Raw genomic sequence first — 14,251 nt, 5'->3', positions numbered from 1 at the left:
TTACTCAATTTTTCTATTATAAACATAACATAGATTATAGAAATTGAGAAACAATAGAAAAATATAAAGGAAAATAATAGTCAACCTAGTCCTGTGATCCAGAGATTGCCATGCTTGCTTACATCAGTGAATTTTATATAACCTCTCTTTTTGAAAACTTGAAAACTAATTATTTTGTGGGAAGCAGGGGTTGCCATCTTTGCTAAAGACGGCAGGGAACTGCATGCTGGGTTCCTCAGAGGAGGGGTTGGCCATAAGTGGGTGGCATAGATTAAAACTACTTGGAGGAGGGAGGCTTGCTGTGGGCAAGAGGGCTTCGTGGGAAACTGGTGCTGATTGAGTTGAGCTCTCTCTTGGAGAATCACAGAAACTGTTTCTTTTTAACGTATCAGTCATTTTCATTGTTCTGTGTTTCCCTTCGTACATTCATTCATTCAGTAAACTTCTGTTATGACGGGCCTGTTCTGTAACAGCACATTTCTATGTCTCAGGGACCCAGACACCGAAAAGATAGGTCTTAAGCCTGGAGCCCTGGAGCTCACGTTGCAGAGCATGTCCAGAAGCCCATTACAAAGTTCCAGACACAGGTCATACGCAGCGTGTGAGATGTTTTATCTGACAACAACCACAAACACTTCTCCATGTGTCTCCATAATGGCAGCACAGTATTCTCTCCAGTTACTTTGCACTGAGTTAATCTTTCCTACCGTCTTAGACATTCAGGTTGTTTGGTCCTTGGCACACTACTCGTCTGCTTTTCAAATGGATTTGCAGAGTTATCAGAAACAGATGAATGAATGAGCTTCTGCCATCAAAACCTTACCACTATTGGTGATATGTTTCTATTATCATTTCTTGTTCATTTAATAGATATGAAACTGGGCCTCATTGTTTAAACATTCATTTGTTTAATTACTGTTAAATTTTAACCTTTACTTCCTCTTAAGCTCCTTATCTGTTTAAATCCTTTGTTCGTTAACTTATTTTGGCTCTCAGTGTGAAAAGCAGACTCTGTATAGTGATGGTTAAGAGCTCAGATTTCAGACTCAACCCTGACCTGGCTTATACACAGCCCTACTACTAAGAAACTATGTGACCTCGGGCACAAAGGCCTGGGGAAGTGCTAAGGTGAAGAGGGACATTCCCAACAAAGGGGCTGTCCTGGAAAGCTGAGTCACAGACAGTTTAGTGGCCTGCGTACATTTGGGGCACAGTGGGACAGCCACTGTGTTTGGCTTCATCTAATAGGGCTGCCATGAATATCATTGGTTCATTTTGGAGTTTTCAAAAATGTAGCATTTGGAGCGAAGGCAGGTGGCACAAGGCTTCGTAGTCAGTTTCTCCTTGGAAATAAAACCCAAACCAAAAAGAGTGCAGGAGAGAGGCAGGAGGGGTGATGCGATGGCTGGGAGCCTTGCAGTCAGGGTACCTCTGGCTTTGAACCTCAGCACCCTCTCTGCATAGTCGTTCGTATTCCGAGTCTCTGTTTTCTCATCAGAAAGCGGGGTGGTCATATCAGCACTGCACACCATGAAGGTAGAGATGATTAGGTCAAGGACCTCGCACAAATGAGGTACTCAACTAACAAGGACTGTTACAAACCAGCAACGAGCAGGGGAAAATCATGCTACTGTCATGGAAGGATGAGATTAGTACCCAGCTTTTAGCCAACAGCCCCACTCCTCCCCTTGATTTCCCGCTACCGGAGGAACCACTGCCAGTGACAGACCGTCCTGGGCAAAAATGAGCTTTCAAAGCTATGTTTCCTTCATAGAGTGTTGGATGGAATTCCCTGGGGAAATTTATCTCTTAGAAATAGAGTAGGGGCTAACTGGATATCTCAAAAAGTGACTCTTGGTGCCTAAGCTCTTTTTCTGGGAGAAAAGGATGTTTGGATTTTCAGCAGCCACATCTGCTTTTGAACTGTGTGCAGTCCGTGCCCTGGCCTCTCCCCACCCGCAGCACCCCCCTCATATTCAAACAGAGGAAACTTGTGTTTGTTGACCACTCTTTCAGGGCGGGAAAGGAATGTAATGTATGCATAGACTGCCCAGAATTTCCTGTTAGACACCCATTCCAAACCACGGCCCTGGGATGCATTCCAGAGATTGCAGCCGAATTCTAGAAGAGAAGAAATGGTGTATTCATTTAAATGCTGACCCTCACGGGGAACTCCCCTCCCTCCCATTTAAAAAAAAAAAAAAGTATTTAGCTTATTCCATAGTAACGTAGTTGTGAATTCAGCTGTGTGGTCTCTTCGGGGTTGTAAAGTGCTCTGACATCCCCACGTTTGCAGAAATATCTCTGCTTTGGGAAACTCCTGGATGCATTTCTGCAGCCTTAACAGCATCGGTGTCCACATTGATGGTTGGAACAGGGCATATTTTTATTTTTAATATTCTGCTGCAAATACTTGGTATAAATCTGCTATGGAACGCCTTCCTTAATTCTGCTCTCGTGACAACAAAAGGAGCTACTTTTGAGAGCAGATTTGATGCTTTGACACATTAGCAGTACACTGGGTGCGATCAGTCCTTTTTCTCCTAGAAGTTCTGTTACGCTCGGTCTTCAGCAGTCTGGCCTCTGTGCTGGCACATAGGCTGACTTGACACTGTGGCAGTTAGAGCCAACATTCTTTAATTTCTGTAGCCACCAAGGTTCAGTTTCTTCACGTGGGGAGAACCCTGAATGATTGGAGACAGAATCATAGTGAGTAGCCAACATTTCCACCTACGTTTCAGCTTCTCCGATCTGCATCCTGAACCAGTCCTTTGATTGTGTAGAGATGTGTGTGAGGCACCGGGAGTTCTAGATCAGTCCAGAGATCAGGACGGATGGATGGAGTGCTCACAGAGCTGAGAATGCCAAGTTCTGAATCGGTGTAGACCCCAGAGTTTTGGGTCCCGAAGCCTCCCCACATCTGGGATCTAAACCAGGTCAGAATGCAAAAATTGTAAAAGGGCCGTGGTTATGGGCTCGGGCAGCTCTTACACTAATTAAAAAATGCGACTGTCAACATTGGGGTCAACATTTCAGTTTCTGGAGACAGAAGGGAACCAGTTAGGCCAAGAAGTACAAGGAGATGACTGTGCAAACCAATTGGTGTCGGATTTGATTGTGTCTTCCATGTTGGTGTAAACACAGTTTGATAGCTCTTCAGACCGGTCACCTTGTCCCACTGAAGGACAGAACCCCGCCGTCAGCCTCGGTGGACTTTCCCCTGACATTTTATGTTTTTAACTGCACTTTCTAACTGTATTTCATTTAAGATTTCTTAGAAAAGGCCTGAGTCCTAGAGTTTATTTTCAGAAGCTTTACATATAGAACTACTTTTTATTTGTTTGGTTTCTGCCATTATTATTATTATTATTATTATTATTATTATTATTGTTATTATTATTATACAAAGAAACCTTCACTGGATAGGTGGTCAAGTTTTAAAGAGCTGCTTTAAGTTCTAAGTTTAGAACTCACATAACCAAAAGCAAAATGTGTTTTCTCATAAAGCCAGGCCATTTCTATAAGGATAGTTGCCTGGATAGAACCCAACGCTGCACTGTACCTGAACCAATCATAATTTTTTGTTGCTATACATAGATTTTTTTCTCTTACACTAACATACATGTTTTTGCTGCATCCACACACAGACAACCCTGTGAGGTAGGTATTATGACTCCCGTGTTACTAGTGTGGTTTAATCAGATGAAGTCACCAGCTAACAAATGGCAGGGCTGGGCCTTGAACCCAAATGTAACGCCAAAGTTCATTTATTTCTATGTAACTTGTATTTAAAGTCAATTTTTATATGAGAAATTCCACTCTAGCCTCTTTATACAGAATGGTCCACATTTCCGATTTGCAGATATCCTGGAAATCTTTGAAACAGTTTGGTAGCCTGCATTAGTCATAATTTAAAGTTTAGACTCAGCACTTCCAGGTACAGAAGTGAAGCAGTGACAGTTGTGGTACAAATCTGATGATGTCACTCCCTCGTTTCCGTAAATCAAATCCAAACTCAGCACCCGCTTGTTACGCTCCTTGCCTCTTCTTTTTGATTTCTCAAATATTCTGTGCTGTCTCTCATACGAAGCCCTTTACACATTGCTGTTTCCCCACTTTCCTGCACCTTCCAACAATATTACGAAACTCTTAGCCCAGCTTAGAAGACATTTCTTATACAAAGTCACACCTCCTACCTCACCCCACCCCCAAATCTGGACTGTGCGCCCTTCTTTGGGTCCCAACAGTACCCGGTGCTGCCCGGTCATAACAAGACTCAGACTGTATCAGAACTGCTCATTCAAGTGTCTCTCCCACTAGATATGAGCATCATGAAGGAGGGAAGGTGCCTGTGTGGTTCATCGGTGTTCCTACACTGCCTAGCCTAGCAGTTTACATTTTCAGGGTAATCCTTTCCATTGCAAATACCATAACCCCAATTCATATTGGCTTAAGAGAAAAAGGGAGTTTATTTTCTTACATAACTGAAAATTCCAGGAGGGTATGGTTTTAACGAAACCATGTCCTCAGACGATATTGTCAGACATCTGGCTCTCTCCGTATCTCAGCTACTTTTTCCTCAGTTTTGGTTCCGTGCTCAGGGAGATGCTTCTCACTTGGTGGCAAAGATGGCCACCAGGCGTACATCCTCTCAGCTTAGAAAAGCAGCAACATCTTTTCTAATAGCTATAGCATGATTCCTGGGACAGACTCTCATTGGCCTGGTTTGGGTCCTATGCCGATCCCTAAGACAGCCTTGTGGTTTCCATTGTCCAGGCCTTGGTAATGGACTGAAAGCTCGTGGGTGAGAGTAGTTCCCTAGAGGAATATTAAGGAACTTTTACCAGAAAGGTATTGGATTCTGGCAGGCAAAAAATGTCAGACATGCTCCCTATTGATAGCCGGTGCTTTGAAAATCCTGGTTCTTGCTTCCGGGCCAGCGCTCTGCCCAGAGGGACCAGGTATTTGGGAGGCCTCCTGTTTTGCCTTTAGGATTGAGGACTCATGAAGGCAACTACTTATGCATCCACTTCAGCCATCCCATTCATAAGCCCTCTCTAGGCCCCTCTTGTGCTATGCTGGAGAATGGGAGGTCCCCAGCCCCAGAAAGAGAATGAGGGGGAACGTACACGAGTAAGAAACAGGGCTACAGTGACAGCAGGTCTAGGGTCTGGAGAGAAGCATTAGCTCCCAGGTGCATCCAGGAAAACAGAGCTATGCGCCTGTTTGTCCTCAGTGTCACCCACTCCCTTGAAGTTGTCAGAGGGCCCAAGAGGCATGAGTGAGGCCCAGGCCCAGCATCTCCAGCTCCTCACAAGCCTTCCCGGGATTTCCGCCCACCCAGGCCTGCTCAGAAAATTGGAGAAAGTGAAGTCTTAGGGTCATCCTTTTACTCAGCCTATGGGATGTCTATGCCCCTGGCCCAGCCATCTGTGTGAAGAGAAGGGCAGCTGCTGAGACCAGCCACGGGCATGACGTTATTAGAGCGAAGGGAGAAAAAGGGGTGGTCCTTCTGGCAGGCCAGCCCTGCCCCAGAGCCTTGGGGAAACAGCAGAATATAATGGCCCAGTAGGGGAGCCTGCAGGAAAGACCTGTGTTGGGCCTGTTAGCCTCCTTCCTGGTCCTCATGTGGTCTACCACACATGGATGGACACCCCTTTTTGATGCACAGCTTGGGACACGGAGTCCCCGCGTCAGATGCAGACCGGGCAGGCACAGTGCTCAGCAGAGGGGAGAGCTAAGCTGCAGCCCCAGAGGGGCCTGAGTAAGGGGAAAGCAGGTAAGCAGCCCCCAACAGAGTTCATTTGGACCCTGAACCCCTCCCTTCTCTTTCCTCATCTCTGCATCCAGTTTTTTTAGAGCAATTAAGTAGATTCACTTCCCCACGTTTTTCGAGTTTTGCTTTCTGAATTACAGTTTATGTAACAAAGGTCTGTTATAGTAAGTTATGCCTCCTAGTTGTCAGATGCCAGGAGAAAAAATGTACACCCACAGACTCCAGGATTTACCTCCAGAACCCCAACTCATTTACAAAGCAAAAGATTTTAAGAGATTAATGTTGCTAATAAGAGCTAATGTTTATGAAGTGCTTACCTTTTACTAGGTACCATTTTGACTACTTTATAATAACTCATTTAATTATCACAACAGGCCTATAAGACGCATCCTTTATTATCCTAATTTTACAGATAAAGAAACCAAAAATGACAAAAAAAAAAAAGTCAGGTAACTAAATCTAGGTCCCATGCTGTTTCTGGTCCAGCCTGCATCCTACACCTAAGCAGGTTGACTGTAGAACCCACACTCACCTGTCGGACTTTGCCTAGGTGGGTCACATCTATAATTATAGGACATAAAATCATGAGCTAGGAAGTCTTATTTATATTTTTTAAATTTGTTTTGCACAATTATGAGCAAGTCAGACATACTAGTTAGTCAACAAGCTGTAGTTGTCCAGGGACAAAATGATGAGGGCCTTCGGCTGGGATGTGACAAGGACAGAGAAATGTTGAGGACAGATTTAAGAGCTGTTAAGGATATCACAACCAACTACTTAATGAGAGGGAGAAGGATGGATATTTTAGACGAGGAGGTTGGTGGTCTGGAATGGAAGAGAGAGGAATGGGTCGAAGACATATTTCAGACAAACCCGCATTCACTCGGGTTTTCAGTGGCGGAGGAACAAAGCACTTCTGCTGGAGTGGGCTTCCTCCAAGAGGTGGGCTTTGAACCTGTCCCCAAAGAAGAGGAATGTCCTGAGAATTGGGGATAGGAGGGGAGGAGGAGCGGGAGGTGGGAGGTCGCTGTGACAACAGTACCACGGAGGAAGCCGAGGCGGCCCGTGTGGATGTGGACAGGAACGGGAATGTGATCGGGGAAAAGCAGCAGAGAACTGTCAAATGATTTTCGATGACTTTTTCTTCCTAAATCTAATAAAAAGTGAAAATCTTTATGAAATGTTTTAGGCTGATGTTCCAAGTTGCTACTCCATCCTTTACTCCTCCCTAGTATTCTGAAAACCAACTTAACAGGAAGGCGTGGTAAGTCTTCCTGTCTTCCTATCTTTACTATCTTAACTTACGGTCCTGATAAAGACCTTGTTCCTGGATACCTGGGCCACCAGGAGACCTCCCTCATATGTGTGTTGTCAGTAGGAACATTCAAAGGGGGAGCGAAGAAAGGCGGTGAGAGGCTAGGTTTCGATTAAGAGCAAAGAATAAACAGGACGGCGTTTGTGTGTACAGGGAGGGTCTGGTGGGGCTGCCAGGTGAAAAAGCCAGTGGGAGTATTTGGGGACAGAACAGGTATTTGGTGCCTTCTCTTCACGTGGGTCTCCTCTGGTTTTGAGGTTGGCGGGTATGTTCTTTGTTGGCAATGTTGCAGTCCGGGAGTGGGATGGGGGCCATGATAGTAACGACATTTACTTACTTCCTGTAAGGCTTTTTACAACACTTCTGTTGTCTGGTTTTCCCTTCACGGGCAAGGTGTGGGAAAGCAGAGATGTCAGTCTAAAGATTTATATTTAGAAGTAGGATACAGTTTCTCCTGAGCTTCACAAAGTTGCTGAAAGAGCTTAACAAGGTTGTTTGCTTTCCCGTTGTTAGAGTAATGTATAATCACCATAAAACATTTGGAAAATATGGAATGAAAAATGTAAGCACCCATAGCCTGACTATTACTGTTAACTGACAAATTTTTGCAAGTCTTATTTATATTTTTTTAATTTGTTTTGCACAATGATGATCAAGTGAGATATACAATTATTTATCTAGCTTTTCTGATCTAATGTTATAATGTAAGCATTTGTCCATTAAACTATGGACTTTAATTTCATGTATCAGCCAAATCCCTTTACCGGATGTTTTATGAGTAAATCAGGGACTGTAGCTGGAGGAGAGGCTGCAGCTGGGGTGGAAGGCAGTAGAGTCATTAGACCCAGGCAGCCAACATCTTGAGCTCTTTTAGGAGCAAATGAGTGCGGAGGGTGGGGTGAGGCCAGTGCTGGCTGGTCCTGAGGAAACCCACCCATTTACCCAGCTGGCCTGATTTTGAAAGCACCAGAACAATCCAAGAATGATTGGAAAATGAAAAAGCACCCCGCCGGCCAGAGGTTTCTAGAAGTAACCTTAGTTAGCAGGAGGAAGCCTGGACCCTGCCTCCCAAGCTGTGGAATTAAGGCCGCTTGGGCTAGTTTACCTCCTAATATACAGAGGGGAGAACCTGAGTATACTGCCATTTCCCCATCAGGGGGTGATGGCCTCCCCAGTGACTCAAGCTAATTTCGTGACTCTCTCAGCTCTATTTATGGCTTCTACATAGTAAGTAATCATATGGTGGAAATTATAAGTAGCTCACTGGCTCCAGGTTTGGGATGTTTTTAGCATATAAATTCGGTTGTTAATTTGTTAGTTGTGTGGAAGATTTCCATGATCCAAGGATGAAAATAGGATCTGGGAAGGTGATTTTTGCCCAGCTGTTTACTGCCCAGCTTGGGTATTATCTGCTCAGTATCTCTGAGACGTGAACAAATACCTCATTTACTTGCAGAGAAATGTGCTATTAGCTGGGGAAGAGAGAGTTTTTTTTTTCCTTCCTCTGACTAAATTATTTGAGTGGCATAAAACCTAAATCACTCAATGTAACAACAAAACCGATTAACCAATCATTTATATTAAATGTGAGATTATTATAGTACTTTTCTCTCCATTTGGCATGTTCCCTCCTTAATCTGACCTAAGTTGTTTCAAGATTGTCTTCAGCATGGCACATGGAGAAAGCACACACTTCGGAAACAGGCCTGCTTGGGTTCGAAATCCTGACACACACAATTACTTGTATTTTCTCAGCAGTAAGATGGAAGCAACACCTGTCTCCTTGGGTAGCTTTAAGGAATACAGGAGATGAGGACTGACTTAGAGGGCTGGTCCTTGGTAAACAGTGGTCATCATTGCTTCCCACCACTGCTGCTGGGAAAGCCTCTATGTCTGATGGTCTCTGTGGCCCGGTCTGGCCTGGCATGGGGCCTTAAATGGTACCCTGTGACATGCACCCAGAGATTCACAAGGAAGATCAAACAGCCAGCTTTTCCAAGGGTTTATGGCTTGAAAGCTCATCTCCAGTGAGTGGCGATCTTAAATTCACACTTCCTGGGCCATTTGCCCAAACCCAAACCCAGGCTAGAGACCATCTACGCCTGTAGAGTTGCGGGCAAAACAGCTTTCCCATCCTTTTTTTCAAGCTTTCCATCTGAGTGCATTTGCTTTTCCTGCCAACAGGAGAGAACCCTCAAGATTTTTAGCAAAGGTTTTGTGATCTCTTGAGAGGCAAGGTGCAATACAAATCACTCACGTGTACAAAAAGAGGAATTGTGCCAGAATTGCTTTTAGGAGAGAGAAACTCCAACAGTTATCTTGTGAACTTAAATTAATTTCCTACACTAGCAATTTTCCCATTAACCTTAAACATGGTCCCTTTGCCCGTGGCCTCTACTCAGAACGCTGCTGACCCACCCAGACATGGTATGTGGTGGGACAGCCCTGGCCACATTCCCAGGCAAAAAAACACTCCTGCCCCTCCAAGTTGTCTGTCTCCTCCCCTGAGGTGTGTTTTTCATCTATACTGATTTCTGCCTTCTCTTTCTGACTTGCGGCAGCTTGTCCTGAGCCCTGGCTTTCAGAAAGGCTCCATCATTCTCCCAGAGCTTTAGTTTAGGACAGGCCAGGGAGCGCGTCCATGGCACAGTGTCGCCCTGGGCCTCGTGAAGGTGGGCTTTGCCCTGGCCAGCCCTGCTTGGGCCAGGACGCATGTCCTCTGTCCCATATCTCCTGCTGTTTATGTTTAAGTATGAGGGAAGGCTTCAGCCCTGAGCTCTGTGGATCCAGGCTCCCATCAATTTCTCAACAAGTGGCAGGAAAGGGGGCTCTTTTGTGCCCTTACACATCTTATTTCTTAACCCATGAAATGAGTCATTTCCATGGTGAACAGGCAGCGTCTAAGAACCTGGTTTCAAAGTGACTCTTGGTACATTTAACAGAGAAATGCTTCTCAGAGTGTCAAGTCTGATTTGTGCCTTAAAGGATCTTTGTTTTGAAGTAGTGCTTAGTGCAGGGTCAGAAGACTTTATCTGCTGGGTTCAGGAATGCAGATGGTGCCTGACCCTAAAGATAGGTCACTTAATGAGCAAGCAGCCCCCACTGGGCTGAGGTCAGAGGTATTCTGTCCAGCCAGCAGGATCGGACTCCAGCAGCCAGCTGGCCCTTTAGGATGTTGAATAACAATCCTTTAGAGTTACTTCCTGGGGCCCTTCATCTTCTTGTCCTGGTATCAGGGCTGGGGGCAAAGGGGGGCGGGGTGAGCAACTGCACATTCGAATTTTCACAGTGCATTGCAACTGTGAGTACGTACTGCAGTCGGCCACAGTGTGCCCTGTTTCTCTTTCCAGCATCCCAGTGTAACGTCAGCTTAAAGAAGCAGAGGAGTCGCAGCATCCTCAGCTCCTTCTTCTGCTGCTTCCGTGACTACAATGTGGAGGCGCCACCAACCAGCAGCCCCAGTTTGCTTCCGCCACTGGTGGAGGAGAATGGTGGGCTTCAGAAGGTCAGTCTGGATGGGGAACCGTGAACTCAGCAGAACTGCAGTAGCTGCATATCTGTCCCATTCTTGACAAATGTCCTTAATAAGAGCCTATGACAGTATGGGTGCAGCCATTTACTTCAAGATCCGAAATTACCGGAAAAGTCATCTTTTTTGTTAAAGGAGATCTCAGTCATTCCCATGTAGCAACTAAAGAACATATTTGATGAGAGTTATAAGAGTCACTTCATGTTTTTATAACATAAGGTGTTATAGAATTTAACATCTTGAGAAGTCGAATACATAACCAGAGAGTTAAAGAACCATTAGCAAAGAAACGGAAAGACAAAAGGAGAAACAGACATGGAAAAGAGCCAATAATAAATTTAAATGGCTTTAACTACCTTGTTTAATAACAAACATGTTTGTTTCCTATACTTTTACACATATCAAACAAAAATTTTTAAATAGATTGTAACAATAGGTGAAAAAAAATTCTACCCATGTACTGTCTATATACATATTCTAAATAAACTCAAAACGTAAAAGGATAAATAAAAAGACATCCACAAGTATAAGCAAAAAGAAAGCAGGGGTTGCAGTGTTAATTCGGTCTAAATAAATGTTAGGTAAAAATCACCAAGAGAGGCAAAGGGGATTATTTATTTTGAAAATTCTCAAGATCGAAGACACAAAAGTCGCAAATCTTTATGTCCCGATAACACGAGCAAAGGACGTGAACAGGCATTTCACAAAATAGGAAATACCGTTGGTCAGTAAACATGAAAAATTGTTCAATATGGTTAGTAATCAAAGAAATGCGGACTAAAACAATGAGATATCCTTTTCTATTATCAAATTATCAAATGTATTTTTAAAGATAAGATTTGGGTTTGGCATGGGGATAGTGAGGGGGGGGTAGAGGATATAAATTGATTATCAGTAGGAGTGTTAATTGGTTACACCTTTCCGGAGGGAAATTTTGCGATATGATCTTAAAACCTTAACAATATGCCCATTTGTTCACCCAAGCAGTTCCACTTTATTGACATAACTATGGATGTACAAAGATTTAACTGTAAGATACGATCCAACATAGATTACGATATTGCAAAATTATAAACCTGATAATCAACAATTCTCTTTTACAGACGATAAAAGATCTATAGAATAACCATGTAATTAACGCAGCTATTAAAAATGACATCTCGTAAATATTAGTGATGCAGGGAAATTTTTACAATATATCACTTAAGGGGGAAAGGCTAAAATATAGTAGGTGAGTATGTGTATAAGTATGTATACAGTCATATACACACAGAGGCATTTATAAGACTAGAAAGATGTATGCCAAACAATGACGAAATTATCTCGGACTAGTGGGATTACATATAGGATTTTCTCCTCTCCTTTATGTTTTATTTCTTTTTTTTTTTCTTTTAGACTTTCCCATTTTCACAGAATTAGCTCAAATACTTTTGCAATTAGAAAATAAATTAATTTAAAAGTACACATGAATGTAAAGAAGGGGATCCTAGGATGTCGGCAGCCTGAGCACATGGCTCTAACCATTTAAAATCCCTCTCTTGGATAAACCCTGGTGAGCCTGCTGGTGGAGCCTGGGAAGTGCGTTAAGGCTGCCGATTTTCGTGACATCTCTGGGGAAAGAGCATGCACTGGTACTCATTGAGAAGCAGGGAACCACCAACAGTGAAAAATGTCTCTTGTCAAGTCCTAGGACAAAGACTTAAAATATATAGTCCTGTGAGGTCAACCAGCCAGCAGAGTCTGTGGGCCCACTTGATATGTGTAGTCCTTGGAGGCCCTGTACTGATGAGCTGAATTGCTTTCAGTTCTTGTGCCCCGGTGGAGCCCAGGAGTACAGAGATTTTCTTCATCTCTTTGTGGTTTGTCAATTTGGACTCCGCTGAACCATGAAAACAGCACTCGGTGCTGGACTTTTCCCTCATCTGCCACTGCCAAGAAAGTCCAAGTCGAAAAACTAGAATATATGAGACTCTTACTGAGGTAACACTAATGGAAGAAATAGAAGAGAACTCTGACAATTCACGAAATGATATTTCAGGAAATGAATTTTGAGTACAGAAGTAACTTTTAGAACTTAAAAAAAAAAGTCCATGATTTCTAAATATAAAAATTCAGTAAACAAACTGAGGGAAAGGAGAACGAGAATGGTTACTGCTGAGCACTGAATTAACGTTCTGAAAGAACAAATGAAAGAAATGTCTTACGGTTCAGACCAGAAACACAGAGATGGTAATTGGCCAGGGCGGGGTGGGGGACACCTAGGAGATCTAACATGCACATGATAGGAGTTCCAGAAAGAGAAAACGTGATAGAAGAAATTTTTCTTGAGCTGAAAGAAAGCTTCAATGTGTAGATCGAAAGAGTTTCCCAAGTCTATAGCAGGATTAGGGAGGGCAAGCAGGGGATCACAGGCCTAGATATATGCTGTTGACATTCTGAAATTAGGTAGAAAGAGAAAATCCTACAAGCTACCAGAACAAGTTATTTTCAAAGAAAAGAGAATTATACTGGTACCAGACTTCTTAGCAGCAACACTGAAAGCCAGAAGACTATGGAAAAATGTTTATAGGCTATTGAGAGAAAAAAAATTACAAACCAGAAATTCTTTGTGACCAATATATCATTTATCAATTAGGGGAAAAGAAGTACATTTTCAGACATATAATGATTCAGAGAGGAGGCAAAAAAAAAAAAAAATCTGGTTGAGGTCGATATTCAGTTACAATATAATTATAGAAAATGTAGAATAAACATGACTGTTAGGAATAGAACTATAACAAGTAGCACAATTAGAAAATAGATTCTCAAAATTCACAGAGAGTGAAAGGGGAAGTAAACAAATGTGAACAAGCCATCAAAATTAAGGAAAGTGAAAAAGAACAAATAACTTAATAAATAGTAAACCTAACATAAAAGTAGACATAAAACCAAATTTAATGAACCAAATTCTCCTAACAAAAGACCAAAACTATATCAGATTGGCTTGAAATATTCAGCCATATGTGTTGCCAAGAACATACCTGTATCAGATAGGAATGATTTTGGCAGTAGGTAAAAGAAAGCTGACAAATAATAGCTTAAACACATAGGGGATTATTTTTGTCAGATAAAAAGCCTGAATTTGGCCATAGCTGGGGTTAGTTTAGATGCCTGATGATACCATCAGGGACCCAGTCTCTTTTTGTTCTTTCTTTCATCTTTCTGCTCTACTATCCTTAACATATTTGTCTTCATCCTCATGCTTAGTGTTTATTATCTCAAAGTCAGAAGCTTCAGATAGCATATCTCATTGAAGGGGAAAAGATAAGGAAGAGTAACAATAGCCATGTCTGTCCCTTTTATGGAAAATAACCCCTTTTACAGAAAACTCCAAGAGACTTCTGCTTGTGTCTTATTGGCCAGAACTTTGTCACATGGCTACTCTTCAGCAGCAAGGGAGACACAAAACGGAAAGCATTTAGACCAGCAAATTCCTGCCCTCGACAAAATCGGAGCTCTTTTCACAAAGTAGAAAATAGGAAGGACTGCTGAGTAGCTATACCAGTCAGTGTGGGTTCAGTTATGCTGCAGTAACATCCCTCAAACCTCAGAGGCTTAGAACAATAAAAGCTTAGTTTTCACTCATGCTGCA

General features: G+C 42.9%; 1 protein-coding gene across 8 annotated transcripts in view; it reads left to right on the top strand.

The window, feature by feature from the left end:
* CTDSPL (CTD small phosphatase like) overlaps positions 1-14,251 on the top strand; it is a 96,703-nt gene that overhangs the window by 68,888 nt on the left and 13,564 nt on the right. For all 8 annotated transcript variants that reach the window (XM_039843319.1, XM_039843316.1, XM_039843318.1 and 5 more), the window contains exon 2: positions 10,442-10,596. In XM_039843319.1, coding sequence (XP_039699253.1) covers positions 10,442-10,596 — 155 coding nt within the window. The remainder of the gene's footprint in view (positions 1-10,441; positions 10,597-14,251) is intronic.

The sequence above is a fragment of the Pteropus medius genome, unplaced genomic scaffold (assembly GCF_902729225.1).
Source record: "Pteropus medius unplaced genomic scaffold, Ma_sr-lr_union100, whole genome shotgun sequence".
Taxonomy (NCBI): domain Eukaryota; kingdom Metazoa; phylum Chordata; class Mammalia; order Chiroptera; family Pteropodidae; genus Pteropus; species Pteropus medius.
The sequence above is the reverse complement of the archived record's forward strand: the minus strand, read 5'-3'. Positions and strand labels throughout refer to the sequence as shown.